This window comes from Zosterops lateralis (assembly GCF_965231275.1).
Source record: "Zosterops lateralis genome assembly, chromosome: Z".
Classification (NCBI taxonomy): domain Eukaryota; kingdom Metazoa; phylum Chordata; class Aves; order Passeriformes; family Zosteropidae; genus Zosterops; species Zosterops lateralis.
In genome coordinates this window covers 34,506,365-34,534,189 of record NC_139800.1, presented here as the reverse complement: position 1 = coordinate 34,534,189, position 27,825 = coordinate 34,506,365, and the positions used below count along the sequence as shown (strand labels likewise).

Below are 27,825 nucleotides of genomic sequence, written 5' to 3'. Positions count from 1 at the left end.
GGACATGGTACAGTCTGCATCACTGGACATGTTTTCAACATGTGATTGGATAGGATACTAGATAATTTCATCTAGGCTCCCTTTCCTATAAAAGGCTAGACCAGATGATCTGGCAGCCTGGGCTCTTCTGTGATTCTATGAAAATACACCATAACTTAATCATGTTTGCTCTTATATATGTTTGCTCAAAACTTCTTCACTGTGGACATATTTGCTTTCCTTTTACTACCTCTTTTCTTGCCTACTTCCAATATGAAGGAAGTCTAAGGATAATCCAATCAAGATTTTATTTTCTTAGCATTGATCTGATCCTACAACACAAATTGGCTGTAATCATGGGACCATTAAAAAGAGTCTACATTTTTTAATCTTTTAGTTGAGAACCAAAGGTTATCAGCATAATTATTGCAAACAATGATCAGGCAAAATTATTGTCTCTCCATTTGCATTGAGAACCATGAATTACCAAGATTTACCAAGCTATTTGCTATTAACTCTGCAAGGATCAGTGAGACACAAGTGAAGAGACTGTTAGAGAATTCTCAGCAAAGACAACTGTTTTCTGTTGTAACATGGCTAACAGAAAAAGTTAGTCATCAAAAAATGTTTAAGACCTTAACATAAAAACTTTCACATGCTTTTCTGAAGCAAAGAGAATACCAGAATTAGTACAACCAAGATATAAGGAAGACAGTGTACACAATGCACTGTAATCTTGTCGTACAATAACACAGTAGTCTTATGACAAGATTTTAAAATAGTTTCTAAAACACAACAGAAAGCAAAACATGTGGGTGAGTGACACAGAGCATAGAGAACTGACATGCTTTGATGATGTTTCACTGAAATAAACCTCCACCGGCATCTGCCAGGCTGGCACCCAGAAAGTCCCATTAGAAGGAAATGAGCTGTAACCACTGTCATCCCACAGTCTACTCCTTCAGAGCAGACTATGAACTGTCAAGTTTCGTGAACTTAGAAGAATGTTATTTTTTATTAGGAGCACAAATGGGCTCACCTTTTCAGATTTGGAGAAATAGAAGATGAAGTAGGTGTGGGATTCCAGGCCAAGGAGACCTGTCAGGACTCAGAACTAGCGCTCTATCTGGCTCCAACTTGATACATCACACCCTCTCTACACAAAACAGGTGTGTAAAGCAATAAGGGAGTTTAGCTACCCCCACGCTAGACACATTTTGATCAGAGATTTGCTGTCATCTGTTCTTGGAACAGTGGGGATAAATGAAAGATGGCAGAGAAGTGGGACATAAGTAAATGATTAAAACCCAAAAAATCCCAATAGAATGTATAAAAAGATTCAGGTTAATGAGCCAAAATTTGCTAATTGGCACTTAGGTGCCCTGTAACTCTCCTCAGCCAAGGCAGAAAGAATTGTACATAACAGTCAGACATAGCAGTAAGGAAAAAGAGATGTGGAAAATAAACAAGTCTGAAAGAAACAGAGTAAATATATGTAACCTTGATTTCTGCTAAGCTCTGTTACTTGCTAAATAGTACAGGTGAATTCTTCAATCTATATGGTCTCTTAAAGGAAAAAAAAATCTTATTTGCTAAATAAAATCAATATCCAGCAAACAAACTTTCACTTCACCACTGCTCTAGTTTTATGGACTATACATAGTTTCAAGTGTTCCCATAAAACGTATCACACAAACAAGTTCACACATACAGAGCCTTTCTCAAGCAGATAGGCTTCATGCAAAAAAAAAATTTAAATGCCTCCCTACCTGCCCCCAAAAAAGGAAAGAAATGTTACCACTTTACCAATTCCTGTTTATCCTTCACACTTTTCTCCTTCAATATTTCCAAAAGATTTACAGCGAGCTGCTGCCTGGTAGTTCCAGAAACATTCCCTGACAGGCAGTCTCCAACTGTTGCAGAAGATAAGATCTGTAGCACAGGCATTACCAAAGTAAGGGCTGTGGTTGAGATGTCCTGGGTTTCTGAACATGAAAGGAGCTTGTAGGCTATTTAAGACAAGTCGAGGAAAAACAAAGTTCAAGGAAGAAAAAAAAAATGAATGAACATTGGTACTTTTAGGCATAACACAGATATTTCTAAGAAACATTTCAATTGAACAAAGTAAAGGTCCCCAGATTTACTGTATGTGTATATAAAGGGTAAAAGATTTTTTTGCTCATTTTTCATTTAGAGGCACACACATTTCTGTTGCTTATAGAAAAGTACCTGATGGCAGCAAAAAATACAGAAAAAGAATGTAGCGCAGACCTTTGTTTTTACTGGAATAACTACACTAATCAAAACTACTAAGTCAAAAGCACAGCTAAACGCTGCCATGACTGTCATGCCTGTTCTCAATACCTGCAATAAGAAACTATTCAGGAAGCATGAACATCAGCTAAGGATAACCTGTTGGCTCAAAAATGAAACTGATAAGCTCCAAGACAGCAGGGAGCTTAAAATACAGTAACATCAATGGAAAAAGTCAGTGTAGCAGAAAAATTTATTTTTACTGCCATTACTTTAAAATCCCAGAAAAATTCTGCTTATAAAGAAACCCCATTTCACCACCCAGTCCAACTCCAGGGGAATTCTGTGCTTATTTCATAAATACGTAGAAACAAAGACACAGTTTTAAGAGTGTGGATTCCTCTTTCACAAGAAGAGCTTTACCTAGACTCAAGACAGACTTTTGCTGACTTTCTGGAGTTTGCAGCAGTAGAAGTGCTAGCCCAATTATATACTGGTCCACTGGAAATATCTACAAGGAAAAAAGAAAAAAGTTCCACGTCTCCTTTGTTTCTCAGTGACATTAAACAGAATAGGAAACTACCAAAACTTTGCAAGATTATCTTCATGAAACACAGTGAGCGCACATGCAGTGACAGAGCAATGAAGAATATAAGTGTGTGGAAATAGCTTTTTAACTAAGTAATTGCAATATTTTGTTACTTTGTCCAAACTGTTATAACTCACTTCAAATGAATTTCCATACTAAGAGATTAATTGATATATACAGAGCCAGCTAAGTTTCTACCTTCTGAAGGTATTCAACCAGGGAAAAAAATTAGAAACTTTTGACACCTGCAGGTGAATGTCACGTGTAAGTGTCTGTACTGTCTTAAACATGACAATCTTTAAATTTAATAAAACAATTTTTCTTTTTTACCATATACTCTTACCTCTTTAAAGAGCTCAAAGTTGTCCTCTATTAGGGAAATCAAAGATGAGCATTCTCCAGTTACATTTAAACACACTTCACAGAAGCATAACAGTTGCAGACTAAGCTGGGATAACTGAACTTTCCAAAACAAAGGATAGCGTAGTAGGCTAAGGAACAGCTCTTGCAGGAAAAACAAGGCTTCTGTAACTTGCAGTAAGTCTTTAAGCTGCAGAGAAGTAGTTAAAACAAAACAAAGTCAAAACATATGATGATTTAGTTCTCCTTCTCTATCTATGCGTAACTTAGAATTAGTTCTATTAGTTCTGCTATGTTTCTATTCAATATAGTACTAAATCTTTCAAGAAACATCTTCATAAACTAATGACAGGAATCCTTTATTCAACTTCCCTGAAAACACCAACTTATGAACTGCTATTTGATATTTTGAGGTAAAATGAGAAACATGTGAAAGAAGAAGAAACATTAAAACATTTGGTAGCTGATGAGAAAAATCTCTTTTTACTCAAAAGCAACAACAATTAATTAATGTCTTGGGGCTCCCATAACAACAAAAAAAATTGTGTGGGGATTTCTTCAAGTAGGTAAATATTCTAATAACAGAAACATCTGGCTCTAGAATATTTCCTTTGTAACAGAAGCAACATTTTAACACTTGTCTCAAAAGAGAAAGGCAGTGGTGTTACTCAATTCTAGAACACCATGCAATCTAACCACCACATAAAACTAAAAGCTGAAGTCTGATACCCAAAAGCAGTATCTCCACATCTGAAAGTCAGCTGAAGAGGTTTCAAGAAGCAGGTTGTCTTGAAGTCTCCACATGCTGGATGACTGTTCCTGTTCTTGAAAATTCTACTTCCAGACAAATGCGCTGCTCCAATCTAAACCCTGGAGCCAGCATTAAGCACAGCACTTTGATTTTTATTCCCTTTTTATTCTATAAATAACCTGCTCATATCAGAAATCTCATGTCACTGAATTGATCAGCAGGAAAGTCTACAGATGAAGAGCTGTACTTCTGACAGTTTGGTTCACACTGTCTGACAAAATGACAGGGAAACATTCCAGCATTTATATTATGCAGAGGATTAAATTAAGCTATGCTAAAATTAAAGGATAAGAACAACGTGAGGTTCAGAAAAAGAAGAGGAAGGAATTGACAGGTTATAGAACAGTTCATCAAACAGGCTTTTTGAAGGAAGTATCTTCCACTGTGAAAGTTGTATCTCAGGCAATACAAAAATATTTAAGTATTAATACGAATTTGAAAATACGCAACCGATTTCTTGTTTAAAAAAACAGGAGTGCCAACATGTATGAAGGAAAGAAATGTTCATAACTAATTTTATAAGTTTTATTCAGTGCCATTTTTATGGCTAAATGTTATCAGTCTGAAGCTTGGTCATATATTCAAGACACAGCATTATACTGAAGCCTGGGTAAAATCAAGAAAAAATCAGAAATATCTCTGTGACTAGAAAAGGTCAGCATGTACCCATCATCATAAGGAATAGACCTGAACCAAGATAAATATATATAACACAAGCTATATGTTTTCCAAAATATTGTGAAAAGTAGCTACAAGTACAAAGAAGACTCTTCTAGTAAAATGCCATAGCAGAAAGATGATACTAAATATCCTTATAAGAAGCCTGCTTAGCTTTGCATTATTCATATAAATGAACACTCTCCATAGCAATAAGAACAAAGCACTTCATGTTTCGCGGAATATATCTGAAACTGTTGTCCTAATATCAAAAGAAGAAGAAAAAGATAGATAGGTACAAAAAAGTTTAACTGGTATCACAGTAAAGCATGAGATAAAGCAGGTAAAACATTTAAGTTAAACCAGCATTCTAGGCCTGTAACCAGCATGGACTGTAAAATTAAATCCCTAGCACCTATCACCATGCAACTTAAAAAAAAAATTCAAAATCTTCAGCAATTCCAGAAGGACTAAATTTTGTGTTCAGATCCCCTAATCACTCTGTTACAAAGAGTGAGAAAGGAATATCTAGAGGTACTTAGATCATGCTTCTCATATAGTTTGTTTAGTTTTACTATTATCCACTTAAAATTAAAGTTGTATGGTTTTGAAAAATATCTTGCCATTTAACAAAATTTTCTCGTGACTGTCTAAGTTTACTGTATGTTTACTGAGGCGACTAGATGGAAGTAATTATGATAAATGTGTTTCAATTTCCATCTTAACAGGCATATCAGATTTGAATAAATAAAGTTTTATCTTCTACCAGAAAGAGACAGTTTGTTAGATTTATATATTACCAACAAATAAGATCTACAAAAAATGGAAAAGAATGCTGTATTTGCACACTTGAAAGACAATAACAATAATAATACTACTGCTGTTTTGATAATATCTGTTTGTAAAAGGTAGGATCAGGCAACAACCGTACCTGCAAGCGTGGAATCAAATCACACAGAAGCTGAAGAATCTCACATTCCAGTGTGGAGGGTGCTTCTTTGTGCTTTGGCCCATGAGGCTGCAGTAAGATCTTAAGTAAACCCATTCGCAGTTCAGCATATTCCCGTAACTGGGACGGTTCACAATACAGGTATCTTATGAATGAAGCCATTATGCCAACACATGAACCCTCTGCCCTGCAGTTCAAGAAATATGTTTGCCATGAATGCTTTCTACCGTAACAAAAAGGAAACCCAAATAACGTGACATTACCTGCAAAAATTCACAAGACCCAATTAACAGAAAGGTGTTGAGAAGGACATTACTACATCTCACAAAAGAACTTGGACTTACCAAACTAAGTACTGCCTTGAGACCCAATACAGTAACCATACTTCAAAGTGCAATTTTTAAAAGACTCAATATGGAGCTGCAGATTATAACATTCCTAATTTTATTCTTTTTCTCCTCATCAATTCAAGAAAGTGACTTTCCTTGCTGAATATTATGATAGACAAATGTGCCATTCTGAAGAAGCATTTGGACAAGAGCACTCAAAAAAATCTATTTTAAATACATAAAATATAATTTCAGTAAAAAGGACCCATCCTTTACTTATCAGTTTTTGCAGAATGGTCTTAATACAATTATGTGAAACAGGAACTGTTTTAGCCAACATGGCTTCCCAGTAAAATATTATCATAGAACAAATCATTTGGCTTGACCATGTTAGGAACCCAACCTTCCTTGACATTATTAAAACAATCAAATAAAGCTGATGGTCAACACAGTGACAACCATAGAAACATAGAATTGTTTAGGCTCAAGTCCAACCAGCACTGCCATGCTGACTGCTAAACCATGTCCTCAACTGCCACATCTACAGGTCTTTTTGAATACTTCCACAAGTCTTTTTGAATACTTCCATGGTGACTCCACCCACTTTCCTGAGCAGACTGTTAAAACGCTTGACAAGCCCATGATAAAGATTTTCCTAATAGCCAATCTAAACCTTCCCTGATGCAACTTGAGCCTATTTACTCTCATCCTGTCACTTGTTACTTGGGAGAACAGGATGACTCCCACCTGGCCACAACCTCCTTTCGGGCAGAGAGCCATAAAGCCAACACACAGTCTCCTTTCCTCTGGGCTAAGCACTCCCAGCTCCCTCAGCTTCTCCTCATTAGACTTGTTCTCCAGACCCTTTACCAGCTCCTATTGCACTACTCTGGACTTTCTCCAGCACCACCACTTTCTTCTTGTATGAGGGGCCCGGAACTGGACAAAGGGTTTGAGGCACAGCCTCAACAGTGCCAAATTCATGAGCACTCTCTTAGTCCTCTACCTCCTGGGCACACTATTTCTGATCCAGTCCAGGATGCCAGTGGCCTTCTTGGCTACATGGGCACGAACTGGCTCATGTTCAGCTGCTGTCAACTGGTAACCTCAGGTCCTTTTCCTTTGTGTAGTTTTCCAGCCACTCTTCCCTCAGCCTGTAGCACTCCAAGGAATTGTTGTGATTACAGTGCAGATCCCAGCATTTGGGGCTCAACCTCATACGACTGACCTCAGCCCATATATCCAGCCTGTCCAAACCCCTCTGCACAGCCTTCCTGCTATCCAGCATATCAACAGGAAATCAAAACTCAGTTTTAAACAAGAATCAGTCTTGTTTAAAGTCAGATGAAAAAGTGTAGAAAGAATTCAGTAATAGGTCTCCATCAACATAAGCTTGTTTACATCACACTTAGGGACACCCCAGTTTAGTGGTGGACTTGATAGCAACAGTTAACAGCTGGACTCCACACTCTGAAGGGCATTTCCAAACCTTAATTATTCTATGATTCCATATTCTCAGTCTAGCACTTTACCCACAGAAGCCTTAAACAAAGAGCACGAAGAGGTGCATCACTTATTTTCCTTTTCATTAAGAAAAACTTCAGTTTAAATTCAAAAGAAGCCACTAGCAAAAATTCCACAGTTCACTCCATCATTTATACATCTGAAGATCTCTGAGTCCCAGATATAGCAGCTGATTGAAAGAATGAACAGTATTTGAAAAAAACTCTCATCAATTAAATTGAGCAAAACATACTTTTGCTTGAAAGTCTTACTGTTGATCATGTAGTCTAAGCCCACCAGAAATTTAAGAGAATAATTAACTTGTTTCTTTGCAAAGAGCAACAGAACAGAGAAGCTAATTTCTCTGCACTATTACTCTCTTATAAGTCCCTTAGAAAATAGGGGGAAAAGGATCTTTTTATCTGAAAAGCATATATATAGGTGTAAAATCACTGAAAACTGTTCTCTTTAAGAATGCCACAGATTCGTTATCTTACACTGAAGCTTTATTGGACAAGTTCCTTAGTGGTAAACATGAAGAAAAGGCTGAGATTGTTGGCTATTGAGTATTTGGTCATTTTAATAACACTTCCTAATAAGGCTGTGCCACTGTTTTTTTCCTATCTTTTTTGATCAAAAAGCATACATTATTTGTCAAGACCTCATCCTTTCTGTGAGATTTAAGTGTCTTCCCTTTTCCTTCATCATCCCATCATTTTGTACAGATGAGTTACAGCTGTATTGTATTCACTTTTTATGACTAACCAGTCAAAATTTCACAAATCTGATAAGCCAAATTGCTTAATTTTTTAAAAAATCAAATACACTATCAATTTTACACCAGTTATTCTATACCCATACAAAGTTTATCAAGTCAATAAAAAGCTATGAAATTGAATTTTGATGCATTATACCAGTATTTAATTAATTAATAATTATTATTTATATTATTATTTTAAATTGTGAAATGGTATAATTCAATTTTACAAGTATCCTTCACAAAAGAAAGAATTCTTACAGCTTGTTTGCCTTCAACAAAACAATTACAGTGATACAATTTCACTGTCTACATTTGCTAGGCTTTTTAAAATTTTTCATTCATTTACCTCTCTGGACACTCATGGAAGAATACTGTTATCTGCTGTAGTAGAACTGGCCAGCAATCAGGTCTGTTTTCTAGGACAGTGACTAATGGATGAGGAGTGGTCCTGAAAGACAAAAAAAATCCCCATTTTTACCTATAACACAGAAAGGAAGTATGCAAAACAACTATCTTCAAAATCAGTGTGGCTGTAGGAATAGCCAATTAAACCTTCTCCTTTTACCAACTCTCTTTACCAGCTTTGTTAAGACTGCTACAGTGTCAAAAGATGATATTTTCTCAAAACTGCTGAAATAAGATTAGAATTTCCTCCAGGTGGAAGAAAACCTGGGAAGGAGGGAAGCCTGAAGTACATAATTTCTTCTGTCAGAAATAAAACAAAGTCATTCAACTAGAGTAACCTACTGCCCAAAGTTCTGGATGCCCTATCCCTAGAAGTCAAGGACAGGCTGGATGAGCCTTTGAGGTCTACTGGAAGATACCTCTGTCTGGGGACTGCACTGCAACTAGGTGATCTTTAGGGACCCTTCCAACTCAGACCATTCTATGCTGTAAGTGGAAAGCCGAACAGAGAAAGGCAGCATAAATCTGCTGCAAACCACCACCTTCAGTTTGGTTAACTATCTTTCCAGATCATAGGTCCAACACATCGGTGCTACACATCAGAGTGACCTTCAGGGAGTATTACCTACACAGCAGTAGATGATTTAAAAACCACCCCTTGAAGTGGTGTATCTCAAGAGACACTGCCTCAGTTTCAGACACTACATGAGTGACACAGTCAGACATGCCTTTTAGGAAGGATTTACAATGCTATTTCACTTATTATCATTGTTTTAAAAACTTCTGAAGAGCAAAAAGCCAGAATTTCCAACAGTCTCTTTATTAGAGAAGACAACATTCACTAAGACACACCCATACATATCCCAATAGCACTGCAAAACAACATGGACTTCATCTTAAGCAGCACTGAATCAATGCAGCTCCAGGTAAAGTGAATGACATCTGAAAGAATGCCATAAAAGAATAAAAATCTATTTTTTCCCATTACACAGAAAATTTGAAATGCATAATATGATGGTACATTAAAGCTTCCCTTAGCTAAGCTAAAGAGGTAATACTTACCTGCTATAATCAGAAATGTTTATAGTTATGCTATGCCTAGCAAGACACAATTTATTAAAAAACATCATCTAGCAGACATATCCTTAAACTAAAAGAGGTGTTCCTCATTATGTTTTTTTTTTTACATTCTCAATGTTAACATTTTTTGAGTCCTAGGCAACTGACTGGTTGTGAAGATAATCAAAGAATTACATAGCCATCAGCTGAATGAAAGGTCCACCAAACTATCAAAGCTGGTTGCGGAGTATTTACATACCTAATAGCACTCATTTCTTTGCCATGTGGTTACAACACAGCTAAAAACACAGGGGTTTTTTTATACCAGTTCCCCCTCTGCCCATCAAATAATTTTTCTTCTGAAGATGTGTGTTTATTTTCAGATGAATAAATAATCTGAAGACACAACTTCTTTCAGAAAGATGGCTGACACTATGGACTACTTGAAACATGTTTAGAAAACAGATGCTATCAACGAAGAACACAACAGATGCATATTACAGGTCTGGCCCTCATATTTGGGGCTAGAAGCCTGTCACTTCTCACATTCATTTCTCAAAAATTTGTCAACTTACATAAACATTCTTCATATGTCCACCTTCCTAGATTCTGTAAGAGTTTTTACTACAGTCTTTTGCAATCTGTGCACAAATACTAGAAAAGCTAACGTTATTGCTTCATTGCAACTTTCCAAAGATGACGGCATGCAAGAGGCAAAAAAGCTGTTGCTTGTCCAGCACCTGAGTCCAGCAACATCACAGATCGGATCCTTATCAGGCAGTAAGCTAGAAATACTGTCCACATCCAATGCTAGGACCTTGAAAGTACATAGTTCTCGTAAAGATGTACCAGGTTATAGCAGCTTCTTATTTCAATAGCTTTGTCATATTTTAAAAATTAACTACCTTTCCTAATCAAGAGATTATGTCTCCAGTCATCATTTAAATTTTGCAATGACAACAAAGCCAGGGGAACCTTCCTAAAGTCAGCACCTTACACATCAAGTTTCAAGTTAAAATTACTTATTATCTAGAAAAAGACAGATCTCTTCTTACAGATCTTGTATGTTCTGAAACTAGTAAAACTGCACTGAACTGGATGATGGAAGAAGCCAGCTAAGCTCCACAATGAACAGTGATTAATAATGATACACCACAAATTGCAAACCAAAAACATTCCACTTGATAATGCTATTAGCAGTAAGAAAAATGAGCTGTGTAGATGCAATTTATTTGTCAACACCATCTTAAGAATTGCTAGAACAGCACTGTAAAACACGCATATTTAAATGACATTACAGCACCACTACCCTAAACTACTGCTAGTGGGTTCAGGATTAAGCAAAACACACAAGCAAACATAGTGGTTACCCACTCATAATATGGAAATGCCCAGGCAAACAAAGATAAGTCTTTGTGAGGGGTAATAGTCAAACATACATTATTTTCAACTTTTAGGTAATTTGAACTTTTTTGTTCCATCTGAGAACAAAGGGAGCGCCAATCTGATTTAAAGGACAAATTTAGTGACAGACTTCTTTTTCTCTATGAGGAAACAATGTCTGCAATCAACATACCTTTCCGTGTATGCAGATATCACCCTTATCCTTTCAGAAAGCTGGTCCTTTCAGGAACAGCGCTTTACTCCATCAAATATGCATTTTTAAAGCATTTTGCTACCTGCTCTGAATCTTGAATTCAGGAAAGTACCAGCTGTCTATAACTTTAAAACAGTAAAATCATAAACGATGAATTATTAAGAATATCATAAAATTCATTTAAAAAAAAGGCTAATAGCTTCCAGAAAAAAATTATATCCAATTTTTTGTACACGTGTATCATAAATAACCTGCATTGAGAATGCTAACAGGAGCCCTTCCTGGGTCAAGATAAAGGCAGTTTACTAAAGAAATGTAAAGGCAAGAAAAGAAAGCAAGGAAAATAAAAAATACATCCTCTATTTTCCATCAACAGGCAATGTATAGCCACTTTCTGTGCAGTAGAGCTTCAGTGTTCATAGCAGTTGCTCTGGAAGACAAATACCTTAATAATGAATCTCTTAGCTCCCTCCTCTTAGCTTTTACTCCTGAGCACAGTTTCACACAGTATGAAATATCCCTTTTGTTAGATTGGGTAAGCTATCCTGGCTATCCCCTCCCAAAGTCTTGACCACCCCTCCTCACTTACTGGAGTAAGTGGACTTAGTGTCCAAAACACTGCTGAGTGTTATCAACACTGTTCTGGCTGCAGATGGCTGCTCTGGAGAAAGCTAACTACATCTCAGAAAATCATTCTATAATAAAATGCACAAATCTGCAAGACATTAATTTTCTTCCATTTCTTTTCAGGAACTGATCAAGATATTATGTCATCCCAAGAAGTTGTATTATAAAACTCATTCTATTGTACAGAATTAACACTGGCCTAAACCACATTTATTTACTATCCTGTGATACTGGTGACAGTAGTGAACCACTTCAGAATGTATGTTGCATTTTAATTCTTCATTGATGATTTCCATATAGAATACTTTGCACAGTTGACAGCATAATATATGAACACTGTAATGGGAGCTTGCTGTTGGTGAGCTACTGTATACATTCTTCTGTTCCTTACAAGCATCAGGTTTTAATGGCATTTTATGGAGCACAACTACAAATTTGTTATATAAGAATGAATAGATCAGTTGTTCTGTACACTAAAAACCAGAAGTCAGGTTTCAAAATCTCAGGGCTCTGACCCTATGTCACGCAATCATTTCTCTTCATTCAAGTTAACTGTAACCGAAAAGGAAAACAAAAACTGCACTGGCTAAATAAAAGTCTGCTTCTTATGTTCAGTTCTCTATTACTTTACTTTATACTATTCTGAATTACCCAATTTCACCTTCATTGTATGTTACCAATAATTTCTCTTTTAGTGAGTGTGAAAAAAAGTGTAATAACTTTTCTTTGCCCTATTGGGCAGAGACTCTTTATTCCAGCCACATCCCACCATTCTCTTTTTCATAGGAAGCCAGAATTAATTTCGTTTAACTTAAGCTTCTTCTACCAAAAGGTTTTAAAAAAGGTTCCAAAAGAATTCCATCTTCATTACCTGCCTTTTCATTTAAAACTGCTCTATTAAAGTGGGGATTTTGTAAAGAGAACTGATATAGTCATGAAAACAAATGCATGCAGGATTTCAGGAATGTAAACACACCCAGCACTCCAAAGCCTGTTTCACTTTTCTTCACTATTTCATTTTGCTCAATTAAAGACATGATTCCTTTCTCTCAAATAATGCATTTTATATCCTTAAGCCATTATAGCTACAGCCTTCTACAATGATACCTCTTAACTGCATAAAAAGTAACTTGAAAAGCATTCATGACATCTACCTAGCTTTTCTGCTCTCCAGATAAGAAACAATAGAGGCTTTTAATGTCAGTAGTGACTCATGGTTTCTCAAGAGATGGATGAAATCACTAGGATGTCCTCTTCTAAAGTCAGCTATTGCACGACAAGAAGCTTTAGATAAGTAGCTCTACATGCGTCTTTAAGTATTTTATTTTTACTTGTCAATCACCTTAACAGCAAAGACATTTGGAAACTTGACTTTTATAATAAGAATAAAGCTGGAAAACAAGTAAGAAGGAAGTGATTCATAGCCTTAAAATAAGATACTTATTAAAAGAATTATTAGAAATCATTCGATACTTGAACAAGTACTAGTACTTGTTTTCTCTCCATCTTGCCTCCTATTGCCCCACTCCCATGGTTCACTGCCACTGCCCCTTCTCAACCTTATGGTGGCAATCTTATCCTTGTATTAAAAAACTCCTTAAAACTTTCAACCAAAAAAACCAAAACATGGAATCAGATCATAATTTAGATTGAAAGGGATCTACTCAGATCATCCAGCCCAACCCACATGCTCAAGCAGTCAGCTGGCAAAGGCTACCCAGTATCACATGCAGGTTCTGTTATCAGTAAGGACAGAGATTGCACAACCTCTGTGGGCAACCTGTGCCAGCACTTGATTACTTGCACAGCATGAACAAAGCAAAACATACAAAAAAGAATAAGTTTGAAATCCAGTATTAACTTAATTTCCTTTTTTGTTCTGGAAATCAGACAGAAAGTTATTATTGTTTCTAATAAAGGAATGCAAAACTAACCTGATTCCGTACAGACTCCAAACAGACTCATCTCCATCTTTTTCCAGTTGAACAGCTTGAATTTGTACTAACTTGCAAATAGTTTTTACTAAACCATGCACATTCCTGCTGACAAAAAGAACTGAGTTACTGTCAAGCATGCAGCTACATTAATTGATTTGTACATAAGAGAAGGAACAAAATTAACACTTGAGACCCAGAGTTCTACTTAAGGACCTCTTAGCATATGCCCACACAGTTCTGGGCAAGTTATGCATTTATGTACCTTTGTTTTCCTTTTCACATAATGAGTGAAACAGCAAAGAGACTATTAATGTGTCAATTAAAATTTTTGACAGGTTGCTTCTACCATATATTACAAGAATGGGAATACAAGGCAAACAGCACTTGTAACTGTCAAACCTTTATCACACCTGTTACCACCTGCTGACAGACTCTTTTCCATAAGGTGGTATGGCATACCAGGGAACATCTAGAGAGTCCCACAGTGGATCTCTTCACCATTAAATGCTTACCTTTATAGTTCACCATTAAATGCTCACTTTTATAGTTCAGATACAGGCAAAGTACCATGTTCTCTCTTCTGTGCTAAGATAGCATTGACCCAGATCAAAAGTGAGAGAATATGCTTATATTTCTCTCTCTCTTTAAAAACCCAGACCACTTATAAGATGTGCCTGCAATCTTTAAAATGACTTTAAAATGGTTTTGACACATGGCTCTCAAAATACTGAAATCTGACAATACAAGAAGACACTGAGGTTTGACAGAACTCTGCTGCAACTAACAGGAAGATGTGCAGTCTTCTAAATCCCGACACTGTCAACCTAAAACACAGAGGAGGAAGGAGATTTTTTGGATGAGTGTATGGCAGGGAGAGAGAGAGCAACCTTTTAGATTCTTCACTGCTAGAAAGAGCCAGTGAAATGGGAATTTGCAAGTGTATTTCCCAGCTTCAATAGGGTAACTGCAGCAAGGAGAAAAAAAACAAACCATAAAACACTCAGGAAGAGAACCGTCTTTCCCATTCTGAAACTTCTGTATTCCTGGTCTTAATTCCCAAGCAGGAAGTAGGAAGAGAAGAGCTGATTTCCATCCTATTTCCCATATCCTACAGGCATGGACACTCAGTAATAAAAACATCCTGAAAACATGTATATTCACAGAAATCCTTCTGACAGTTTCTTTAAGATTACAATAATTAATTGTTTCACAGGTTTTTCAGTAGTATCCTTGCTCATTACTGAATATAGGCAGTGTTTTCCCATCATCATCTAAACAGAATGCTGAAAACCAATCCTAAAAACATGTGAAAATACACATGTATGTATCTACATATGTAAAAGTATTTCCTATATATGCATAAACACACAAACATGCACATAAATATGATGTTCCACGAAGTTTAAACTCTTAGGGCGTCAAAGGAAACACTGAGTCTTTGGAGCCAGTTACAGTACAATAATATATACAATGAGAAGGTATTGTGAACTGCACAAGTTAACTCAGATAAACATGAGATCTTCATCTCTGCCAAAACATAACTCTATCTTTTCTAGTGTGCACAATTTGATAGACCTGACAAAATAGAACCTAGCAGGCACACTTAGCTCCTGCAAAATTCATCGTAACAAAAGAGAAGCAAGAATACCATGTGAGTAATCTTTGCCAATAAAATATACACCTAACTCCATTCAGCACTCTAAGTGCTCAGTGGTTGCAAATGCTTTTCTGCTCTCTTCCACTAGCTGCTAATTTTCGTTTTAGCAACACTGTGTACTGAGCACTGCAAAGCCACACAGAATGAAAATTTGGCAGGGAACAGAATGATGGACTGCAGACTACAATTTTAAGGCAAGGTAAAAAAAAAAAAAAAAAAAGTACTAGCACTGAAAAGAGGCAATGTGAAATTGTCAGTTTAATGAGCTCCTGAGGCTACAGACATTTTAAATCACAGACTTCTGTGGTTAGGCAACATACGCTCTGCTTTGCAATCCATAGTGTATGCCGTTTGAATTGTAGCAGCTTGGGGGAGGAGCAGGTGGCAGTGGGAAAGAAGCCAAAAACACATAAAAGGTTACGAGGTAATTTGCCAGAACTCAGTATAGCAATCAGTCATGTGTTAGTTTCATATATGAAAAAAATTTTGAAGTTTCAAATAGTGTAGAAATGAGGCAGATCGTAGTCCCTTCAATATGTAACTCTGAATTTGTTTTTAAGGTTAACTTAATCCTAAATTCCCATTTTACACTTTTTATTTTCTGAAAATACAAAGCTGTATTAATATTTCACAACCTTATAAACTGTTGATACTGTAACAAACCCTCAGCTGAACAGGAAATTCAAATTTCTTAGTCTGCAAGCCACAGCCAATGCCTTTTCCATGGTCCTAGAATTATGAGCCAGACACAACTGAGGGATAAAAGGGCTTTTATCTCAGTAATTAAAAAGGATCCTTAGGTGCAACAATTCGTAAAGGTGGAATATGCCAAAATGCACACACACAGTATACTGTGTATACAATTTTATAGACCTTGAAAATTAGCATATTTGACACAGATTCCCCAATGAGGATCTTAAATGAATGGCATGGCATCTCCCTATTCTGAAGTATTCCTCCCCCAGATTGGCTTGAGCCTAATTTACAAAATATGTTCTAGAAAGGGCCTTGGTTTTTCAAGATAATGTAAGGCTTTCTGGCCCCCAGCTGTCAGGCCTTTAGCGTGTTTGGTTTTCTGGCCTAGCAGAAAACCAGAACTTAAGCTAAGACACCACATTAAAGAATTTCAACTATGTATCCTAAGAATACTGAGACTACATAAAAGGCATATAAAAAGAAAAGCCAAAAAAATCATGGTGGTATCACAGTTAATAAAACTTACTCCACCTTATGCCACAGGACTCAGGTTCTCACAGTCTTAGCACAGGTACTTTACTTATTCGTTATACTTATGTAGACTCCTCCCTTAACCACAAAATGCCCCAAAACCTTGTCCTTTGGAGGATAGTGGTTTGCAGAGATTACCCATATTATAAAAAAGTATCTACAAAACCTCTCCAGGAAACTGTAGTCATTTATAGCAAATCCAGCACAGAATTAGCATCAGCATAGCAAGATCCTAGCTGTGAACAAGCAAGTCATGAGGTTAGAAAAAAGTTTTTAAGCATTTCACTAATTTACTCAAGTCTACCTAAGTTCACCCTTGGCTCAGAGTGAATATGAGAAACCTTAGTGTAAAACTGATTATGTGAAGGTGAGAAGGGATGAAGAACATATTTTGAACAGCACGGTTCTGGCAACCTCTGCGCTGAGTCCACCAGCATAACGTATCACGTACATACCTCTGAATAGCTCGTTTGGCTAAAATCAACTCTACCAGTCTCTAGCAAGAGAATTACAGAGCTTGCTGCAGAAATCCACTTAGCAGTCAAAAGGAACTTAATAAGGTTGGCAAATTTGAATGGAAACCTATCTCTCCCCGGTCATCATTCGACTTCCTACTTCTAAATGTTATGCACAGTGCCTCTTTCCCTCACAACTGCATTTTCTCAGTATGTTGGACAGGCAGTCTGGGTCAAAAGACCACTACAAGATATAAGCATTTTCTACTCAAGAATTGTGTAGGAGAAAGTAGCTTCAAAATAAACTGATTTCTTCCTCAGCAGACAAGAAAACAAACTGCAGCACTCCTAATCCCAACACACATGATTACAGTGACTTTATTTGAGCAACCAGTTTTTTGACTGATGAAGTTATTTCCCTCTGTGCTGGTTTTGGCTGGGATAGAGTTAATTCTCTTCACAATGGCTGGTATGGAGCTGTGGTTTATATTTGTGCTGAACACGGTGTTGATACTATAGAGATGTTTTTCTTATTGCTGAGCAGAGCTTACACACAGCCAAGGCCTTTTCTGCTTTTCATGCTGCCACACTGGGGAGGAAGTTGGGAGTGCTTAGGAGGCTGGGAGAAGACAGAGCCAAGAGGGGTGACCCCAACTGACCAAAAAGACATTTCAGTCCATACAACATCATGCTCAGAATATAAAATTGAGGGAAAGAAGAGGAGGTGTTTGGATTGATGGCATTTGTTTTCCCAAGTCACCTGTGATGGGGCCCTGCTCTCTTGGAGATGGCGCAACACCTGCCTGCCCATGGGAAGCAGTGAATTAATTCCTTGTTTTGATTCACTTGTGTGCACAGCTTTCACTCTCCCTCTTAAACTTTCCTTACTTCAACCCACAAGTTTTCCACCTTTTACCCTCTCCCTAATCCTACTGGTGGGAGTGTGAGTGAGCAGCTGCATGAGTCTTGATTGCTCTCTGGGGTTAAACCACAACACAGTTCCCCATAATCAAAGTCACTGCCATTTTCTTTCTCCTTTCTATGACAGACAACAAAACTAAGCAGTTCATTGACTTCTGAGGTTCCACAGTTCAAAGTTCAGAGCACTAACCTGAACTATTAACAGTTTCAACTTACATCCACAGAATACGCTAAGAGTTCTTATGTCAGACCCACATTGTCACATAGCAAAGGTGAAAGCAACATCCTTAAGCAGAGTGGCATGTTCTTAATGAGATGGTAGCAGTTCTTAATGCCATGGTGTATCTGAAGATACTGACACAGAACTTTGCCTCTTCCTCTGTATTTGTAAGGGAAAAGCAATGACTGAGAACCAGCTGACAAAAATTAGGCAACCAAACACTACCTTGCTGAGGGAATTAGGTTGAGAGCTCCATGAAGAACATAGTCAAGCTCAGCATGTTTCTCCACCACAAGTGCCACCAAGCCCTCACAGCAGGCTGTTCGTAAGGCAACATTCTCACTGCAGCACTTCTCCCAAAGCAGGTTCAGAGCAGGAGTCTGAAGGCAAAAGCATAGGACACAAGTAATGAGAAAGCTCATGCTGATTTATCTTTGCTAATCTTAAACACACTTTTAAATAAAAAACAGCTCAACAGCTTCTCCTGAAGCCTTAGAGAGCCCAAAAGGTAGCTGGGTTACAGATTCCACTCTTGGGAAAAGTCTTTGCAGGGACAGCTCCCACTTTCTTGCCCTCTGCTAAGCCCATGGTAGGGCATAACACTTACCGTCTGTGACAAAAACGTAACGCAGATGAATTTTTCACCTGTGCCTATGCAGACAGAATCATGGAATGGTTTATGTTGAAAGGGACCTTAAAGACCATCTAGTTCCAACTCTGGGACATGGGTGCAGATGCTGCTCACTGTCAGGTTGCCCAGATCCCATCCGATCCCTGACCTTGAACACATGCAGGGACAGGGCACCCACAGGCAGGTTATCATCAGTTTCCTGATTTAAAAAATAAGGATGCAGTTGGAGACAACACAGAAACTGCCATGACAAGCTGTGTCAACACCAAGGTATAGCACAGACAGCTATAGACAGGTGTATAAAGGGCTATCCAAAGGTAAGTCATCTTTACTAAACACATGAAGTTCTATTTTCTAGTAAGCATGAAGATTTGGCAGTAACCATCAAAACTGCTGCTGGTTCCCATGGTAAATTAGTACTCACAGATTAGTTTGCCAACTTTGTGACTTCCAACTGGAGAACAAGGAAGGTTATAAAACAACCAACACTGCAAAATGCTCTTGAATATAAAGGGAGTCTACAACATCTAACCAGTGCAATTTCCTGCTTCCTAGTATTTCAGTTGCTGTATTTCAGTCTAATACCTTCATATAAGCAGCTTTAAGGGGAAAATATCAGCTTGTAGCTCAAAACGGAACATAATTTGGGAACATGATTATGATCAGGACTATGAAAGAGCTTCTGTTAAATAAACTACACACCTCCAATGCTTCCTTACATCAAAACTTAGCACTTTCCAGGTCTGAGTTAGTCAGGGTGAAGTCTCCAGACTGTGGAATAAAAATCCACAGATCAATTTCTGCTAATTTCTGGGTGTCAGTTTTGGGGAGAAAATGCAGAAGGGCAAACCCTAACTAACACCTTTCCCATTTGCTGTGACACTTGCAATTGCCAACATTTCAAGTATACCTCTCTGTTAACAAGACATGCACTTAATTGAGCTTGACTCATTTAAAATGCAAAGTATGCCTTTACATCCTGCTCTCTCCTGCAGAAATGCAAGCTCTAGTTAGCAGGTATGAAATGTAACACCAATGCAGTTATGTGAAATGCCATACTTCTTGACATTTTTATAGCAATGTAAACAAATTCCCAACTCAAGAGACAATGACTCAGTCCATGTACCTCACGCTCAGTAACAACTAAATTAAACTCTCTTAAACTGAACATATTTAGATATAGGTATTCTGCAGCATTAAGGCTTCTGCCATTAAGTCTTGCAATGGAAGTAAAATGCTCTTCTGATGCCAGAGTTTAACTGTTTCTGTATGTCCAAATACATATTGATAACTATTGATAACTACCTTATTTAACTTCTAGAATTTATTAAAATTACACAGTAGAGAACGGGAAAACCCATTTTAAAAAGCCCATAAAATCATCGCACAAGGATGAGAGAGGAGATGAAAGTGAAAAAGACCTTGTCAGAAGCCTGTCTGATCTTCTTTGAAGAAACTTTTTCTTTCAGTATTGCAGCAATCAGATGGCCCACTGCCTAAAAAGAAACAAAAAAACACACATAGATGAATGGAATGAAATTAAAATAAATAAGAGGAAATAAAACCCACACACATTATTTTTAAATTCTCCAATAAGAAGTCTTTACAATGCCATTGCATATGATCATTTTGCTATGATTGAAATACCAACCTTATGGATATTGAAGCTGAAATATGCTTTATAGTCAAAAATTTCCATAATGTTGATATACTAACTTTTACTTTATCCTGAGGCACAAAAGAAACAAACTTCCACAGGGCTCCACATATGTCCAGAGGCCTTTTTGTACAGGTACATAGGTTTTTAGGAATTGCAAATATTTTAATGCAATAACTTCAATAAACTTTATCCCTCCACTGCTGCATAGATCTCCATGTCCTTAAAAGCTCTAGTAATTATTAAATCCTGTACTATTTAAGAAAGCAGAAGCAAGAGTGGAAGCAGAACAGAATACATCTAAGCAACTTGCCCAGATTTTTGCATCACAAGTTTTGCCTTACGCATTTTGCATACCCCCTTATCACAGCTCTTGCCAGAAATATTTCATTTACTTTAAACAGGGCATCTGACATTAACATTATTCCTCATTATGATATTCCATGGCAGAAATTATTAACAAGATTTAAATAGTCAAGATCTTCAAAACAAAAAGTTTCAGTTCCCCAAAACAGCCCAGGTTCATTCTTTTGAGGTGAAGACTAAGCTTCTCATTCTATTTTAGTAGAAGTCTGATTTCCTCAAACTCTTTCAAAATCTAAATGTGAGCCAAAATACACTCAAAGGTGTCAGGTTGTTTGAACCTAGGCTTTTGTTTCTGACTCATCTTAATGACTTATTCTGTCTCATTTCATAATTATTGATACTGTTACACAGAAAACTCATTTTGTGAAACACAGAAAGACATGTTCTCACGGTAACAGTACAAAAATGTTTCAGACTATCAAAGAGTGGAATCTACTCTTCTCTGCTAATGACAGATCATTATTTTTAGAAAAAAATAAACTATGCCAGCAAGGAATAAAAATAAAAGTTAGCATTTTGTTTTTCTTAGTGCATAAAAAGACAGGAACAAATTATTTTCAATATTTCGAGGTTCCTTCTCCTTTCAAGAGAAGGAAACTTTTATTTCCACTTCATTTATGTACTAGTTGCAAACCTGTCATAACAAACTGAAATAAGAGCTTACATTTCTTGGGAACAGAAAACAGTCCTAGACTACACAGATTACACTTTTCATAGGTAAGGATACGTACTCTAATACATTTGACTTAAAAAGACAAGTTTTTTGGCAATCTTACTCTTGAGGAAATGGAAGGAGAAAATGGGACCAAGTAAAACGCTTATCTCTGTCTGTAACTAACCCATTGCAAGAGCAACACTGCGCTCCCCAGGCAGATCAGATCTCTTTCTCTGCACTTACCAAGGAAAGCCTACATTATCTTTTCTTTTTTCTGTTTAAAAGGACCTTCAGAAGTTAATTCAGACCTCCATCCTTAAGACACTTCTGGCACACAGGAAAAGGGGCTTATCAATAGAAACTTGGCTTCTGCAGTGATCTAGCTATACAGAAAAGTCAAAATGCAGATTAGATCCCTGCACTTCTAGAACTTCATTAAGCAGTAAAACTTTATGACCTACAAATCTATGCTCAAGTTCCTCACTGATTATGTGTAGACTACACATTCTGCAGAGCATATATCTTGTCTGGTCCCAGAAAGAGGAGACCATATCTTATGCAGTTGAATCCTGACCTGATTATAGTTTGAAGATCACAGCATGCTTTCCAGGGGTCACAGAACACAAGTGGAAGCTATCAAAACAGCCAAAGCAGAGGACAAAATCAACCAAAGCACGTTAGTAGATCTTAATAATGTGCAGCCGTAGTAATGAGCCAAGACATTTAAGCAATACAGCAGTGTGCCATGGGGACTTTCTGCACTAAAGAAAATTAACTGTTTCAAAGACGCTGAGTCCTACTCATCAAGGCTAGTAATGATATAAACTCATCTGCTGTGCGAGACACTTTGCTAGATCTCAGATGAACTCCAGCTTTCAGGGACATGGCTTTCTCTCCCAAATGCCAAGCTGATGACAAGTGGACTCTTGCATCTCTCTTTCAAACCTAATTACTGTTAAACCAAGTTGAACTGACTGAAATGAAGAGGCAAGAGAGGCAGCAGGTTGCACAGACTGCATTCCAATCAACTTATTTCACCAAATAAATGGGTACACATTTTATCCTGAATTCAAAACAGGATGAGGAAGAAAGCGGAGAAATTAGCAATGAACTTACAGCCAAAGAGAAACATTTTTAATACTGAAATGAGAAACAGACAAAGAAAAGAAGGTGTATGTTTCAAACAGAGACTATTATTACTATCACTCTCTCCTGTCCATTAAACATACTATGATAAACACTTATTGCACATGATAATTTCAGGTGAAAATGACAAGGAGCCAACGCATGGATGAGAAAATAAAGGGAGCTGAGCTGAGCTGCATACAGTTAACCCTTGTTGACAGACAAAATTGCAATAGATTGTCAGTTCTCATCAGCAAGGAAGAAACAGAGCAGTTCTATGAAGTATTGCAAAGTACTGCAGCCCTACACATGGCATTTGGTCATTTCTGGCTTCTCTTGAGATCACAAGGTCACTAAAAACCACTTGGCCACACTCTAAGCTTCCAGGCCTAGAAAGTTTCTGATTTTCCTGAAGAGATGTTATAGTGATGAGCAATTGTTTTCTATGTTTCTTTTTACACAGAAAAGGCAATTAGATTTTGATTGTGATTTAAGAATACTCTGTTTCTCCGGTTTTCTGACTTTGGAAAAAAAACCCAGATAGGCAGATAAGCAGCAGCTGTTGGAACAAACATTTCCACAGACAACTTGATTTGTTTTAATGCTTTTAAAAAATTACCTGTGACTGAACAACTGCATTAGGAAATTCAAATCGCTTCTTGATGTCATCCAACATTTTGGCTCCGTCATATGACACTAAATTTCACTCTGCAAGAGAGATTCAAAAAACACTCTTAAGACTAGGAAGAGCAGCATGCTATTTTCCACACCCCCCACCCCCCAGAATTATGTTGCATTTAACAACGGATGCAAGCATTAAAGGATTTTCTTTCCCCTCTGAAGTCTACCATATCACCTTGTCTTTTGGGCTTGAACCCAAGAAATGCTGAATACTCATTGGTCCTGCACAAAGAATGGGTTATAGACATTTCTTGATGCTGCAACAAGTATACCATTCCATACGGCACAGCGTATGTGTACTCTGAGAGCATGTATTCTTCAGAGCATTTTAAGTGTATTTCATTGATTTGAAAAAGAGACAGCTCAAAAGGAGTGTTCACAGTCTCACAAACATGATTTAAAATGCAAAACTATCCACAAACTTTCCATCATTTCATGCAAAACCAGAAGTAAAACAAACAAAAGACCAACCTGTGAGACTGCAAATGGTAGATGTAGCTAGAGGCAGGAACACTTGAAGTGAAAAGCTTATCTGTAAGCTGGAATATGCAGGTACTCACAAGCACACATGAACCTACATTAAAAAGAAATTAGAAGTCAGTTTGCTGCACACCAATGAAACTGATGGCCACTGCAAATACTCAAATATTTCAGTTTACTATACACTTGCCTCCAGCCACCTGGAATGGCTTCCTTAAAAAACCAAAAAGGCTAGTACTGGTTGTAAACCTAAGTGTAATCCTTCGCAATAAGCATTGAGGACATATATACATGCAAACCACTCAATTTTCCAGACATGCTATCAGAGTGATGCATTCAGAATCTCGTCACCAATTTTAAAAAAGATGGAATTAAAGACTGGATATGCAGCATGTGCCACAAAAAATACCATTTGGGGCAAGAAAACTGAAAAGTGATAGTTACATTAATAGATCAGTGACTACAAATTCCTCACAGTTAAGCAGTGAGGTATTCCCATATACTTGTGGATTACATGTCTGAAAGTGCAGGAGGAAAAAAACAACACTGATGCTTGGGTTTGTATAGTTTTAGAATTTAGAATGTAGCTCGATGGTATGGATTTGTATAGTTTTAGAATAGATGTAATGGTATTTTGAGACAATAGGTGCTCATATAATAAATGAACACAAATTAAACTAAAGTTGATACCTTGCTTTAAAAAAAATTAAAAAATATTGCTACAGCATGTTGAGCATGGCTAACAACTCCACAGTGGATCTAGATTTATTTACATATATAAACCCAAGCCCCCTCAGTCGTACCGAACAAGCAGCAAAATGAGCTAAGGTTCCTTCCTGGGTAGTTTTGACATGAACATACTGGAATTACATAGTATCTTTCATCAGGTAATTTGTAATTTTTTTTACCCACATAAAAAGGAAAAACTATTACAGAGGATCATCACAAGCACAGAACACACTTTCACTTTGTAAGCACAAATCAGCTACTCCAGACAGACTAGAAGCCTGCTGCTCTTGCATCAGACACAAATCCTAAATTTTTATCAATCTAAACTAAACATCTACAGGCTAGCTGGAATGCAACAGCTGTACCAGTGCAATTAATTTAAATACTACCTAAGCAGTTCCTCAGTCTTCAGCACTGACCCTTAGCAAAGGCAACTATGTATGCATACAGAATGCCTGTAAAGTTTACAGCATACATGGATAATAAAGGCTGGCAGAGACCTAAATATGCTTTTTGTTCAACCTCCCCATTCAAAAGATGTTCAGATGTAGTCAGACCAGGTTGCCCCAATCTGGCTTTGAAAACCTCTCAAGATCAGGGAAGGCACCACTTTATCAAGCTGTCCTGATCAACAAAAGCTTTCTCTCCATCACTAGTCTTTAGCTGTTTTTGCCATGAACTCCTGTGAAGTGCCTGGCTGTGCCTTCTTTCATCCCCTCCCATCAGAGCCAGAGCTGCTATTGTTCAGCTGTCCCTCCTCCCAGCTGAACAGCCCTAGAAACCACAGCATCTCCTCAAAGGGCAAGGTCCCCAGCCCCATTATCTCAATGATCCCTATGGTCACTGTGTCTCCCTTATGGTCACTGTGTCACACAAGGATCCAAAACTGGACATGCCAATGTGACATCTAAGGAGTGCTGAGCACAGGTGAACAAATCCTCCTAATAGGGCTCCGTCACACATCCCAGGGCAATGCCTGCCAGGGCCTGTGGCCACCCCACAAAACTGCTCCCCAGCCCATCCGGTGAGCAGTGGGTCAAGACAGGGCATTTGTAATTGTTGAAATTCCAGAAGTTCCCATAATCTGTTCCTATAGTCCATGCAGAGGGCAGCCCTGCCAGCAGGCACACATCCTCTCTTCAACATTCTATGATGTATCATCAACCACATACATAAAAAACAATCCACCCCAAAAAATCCACCTGACATACACACACAGACAAGAAAGATAAACAGCAAAAAAAAAGGCATTGAAAAGGGACCTTGGCTTGTTTTCCCAACTTAGTCAATGTAAATGATAAACATCTATGTAGCCTTGAGCTTGACTTACAGCCAGATGGTCACAAAGTTGATCTATCACTGCCCCTCAACTGGAAAAGGGGCAAAAATATGATTAAGGGCTTATAACATAGTAAGAGGAAGATCATTCAGTAATTACTGTTATGGGGAGAACTGACTCAAGCCAAGGAAATCTATTTTTACCAATGAAATCTGAGTAGAATAGTAAGAAATAAAAAAAAAAAAAAATCTAGAAACATATTCCCCCCATCTTTCCTCTCCTCCTGGGGTCAGTTTCACTCACTACCAGCTTCTCTACCTCTTCCTCCTGAATGGAGCAGGGGCTCAGGAAATAAGGTTGCAGTCACGCTTTTCCCAGCTCCAGCATGGGATCCCAACCACAGTCTGCAGTTCTTCATGAACTGCTCCAGCATGGGTCCCTTCTATGGGGAACAGTTGTTTAGGAACAGACTGCTCAAGTACGGCTCCTAAGTCTTTCCAGAAAACCTATTTCAGTGTGAGTTCCTGTCTCCATGATCCCACTGGTCCTTTCAGGAGCCTGCTCCAGCATGGGCTCCTCTCCATGGAGTCACAGCCCCCTTTGCCCATCCAACTGGTCTAGCATGGACTTCCATGGGCTGCAACACACATGCACTACTTTATCCTGGTCTTCACCACGGACTGCAAAGCAGTTTCTGCTCCACCACCTGGAGCATCTCCTCTCTGTACTTCTGCATCTTGGTGTCTGCAGGGCTGTTTCTCTCACGTTCTCACTTCTCTCCCTGCACCGCTGTTGTAGCAGTTTTTCACCTTCTTAAACTTGTCATCCCCAAGGTGCTGTCACTGTCACTGATGGACCTGGCCCAGGCCAGCAGCCGGTCCATGTGGAGCCAGCTGGCATTGGCTCTGTCACACAGGAGGAAAGGTTCTAGCAGATTCTCAGAGGCCACCCCGGTAACCCTTCTGCTACCACATCCTTGCCAAGCAAATCTAATAACGCATCCTAATGCTAAGAGGGACAAGCATTGCTAATCCAAGTGAACTAGAGAGAGAATGTCACGGCACTAACACCTTCGGATCTGGTCCAGTTCTCCAAAACAAACTCCGTCAAACTAACAGAAAATGATCGCAGGGAGCACGGAGACCACATTTCCTGTCCGTGGTCTCAGAGCCTTTGGCTCCTTTTTAAGGACTCCCGATTCAAACCGGTGTTCCTTCCCAGCCAGGGTGAGAACACCTGCACACACCCTCATCTCTTGCGTGTGACACACGCAAACGTCTCAGAGCGACCGGCTTTAAACAAAAACGTAAACCAAACAACGCCTCCTCACAGAGGGCAGCTGTCCTTACTTGGCTGCCGTCCTGACGCCAGGCTCGCTCCCGCCGCCCGCCCCGGGGCCCCTCACCTGGGCCGGGCCGGGCCGGGCTGCACCGGGCCCGCTGCGCCTCCGCCACCCCCGCGCCGCCTCTCCGCCGCGCCCGGAACCGGCCGCGCACAGCGCGCATGCGCGGGGCTGGCGCAGGCGCGGGAGGGGCCGGCCGGCGGTGCCCGGGGAAGGGCGGGGGTCGCGGTGCTGGTACCCCGGGCGGGTGTCTGTGTCGGCTTCAGAAGTGCTAAAGAGTGTCGTCACCTCCTAGATGTCTTGGCAGACAGTCATCAGCAAGCTGCAGGGACATCAGGAAGACCCTGGACGTGAAGAATAAATGATGTTCTGGTTGCTGCGTGTTACTACGCAATCATAGGATCAATTAGGTTGGAAAACACTTCTAAGAATATCGAGGGTGCAGCTCTCTCAAAGGCAGAAGAGTTTAAGTCCAGTTCTGATGTATTTTGGTAACTGCTGTGCTACTAACTGGTAACTACACATCTGAGACAGGCTGTATTCTCAGTTAAGATTGTTAGTTTAATACAGAAAAGCACTTCTGTT

At 38.6% G+C, this 27,825-nt stretch overlaps 1 protein-coding gene across 1 annotated transcript in view; it reads right to left on the bottom strand.

Moving 5' to 3' along the window:
- FOCAD (focadhesin) overlaps nt 1-27,270 on the bottom strand; it is a 94,218-nt gene extending 66,948 nt beyond the window's left edge. Inside the window, exons 1-11 of the mRNA XM_083884532.1 lie at nt 27,248-27,270; nt 23,882-23,984; nt 23,349-23,437; nt 20,348-20,422; nt 18,521-18,675; nt 13,813-13,917; nt 8,537-8,638; nt 5,581-5,785; nt 3,165-3,371; nt 2,656-2,743; nt 1,786-1,988 (exon numbers count right to left, since the gene is read on the bottom strand). Coding sequence (XP_083740658.1) covers nt 1,786-1,988; nt 2,656-2,743; nt 3,165-3,371; nt 5,581-5,785; nt 8,537-8,638; nt 13,813-13,917; nt 18,521-18,675; nt 20,348-20,422; nt 23,349-23,405 — 1,197 coding nt within the window. The 5' untranslated portion in view covers nt 23,406-23,437; nt 23,882-23,984; nt 27,248-27,270. The remainder of the gene's footprint in view (nt 1-1,785; nt 1,989-2,655; nt 2,744-3,164; nt 3,372-5,580; nt 5,786-8,536; nt 8,639-13,812; nt 13,918-18,520; nt 18,676-20,347; nt 20,423-23,348; nt 23,438-23,881; nt 23,985-27,247) is intronic.
- Nucleotides 27,271-27,825: the final 555 nt, after the last annotated feature.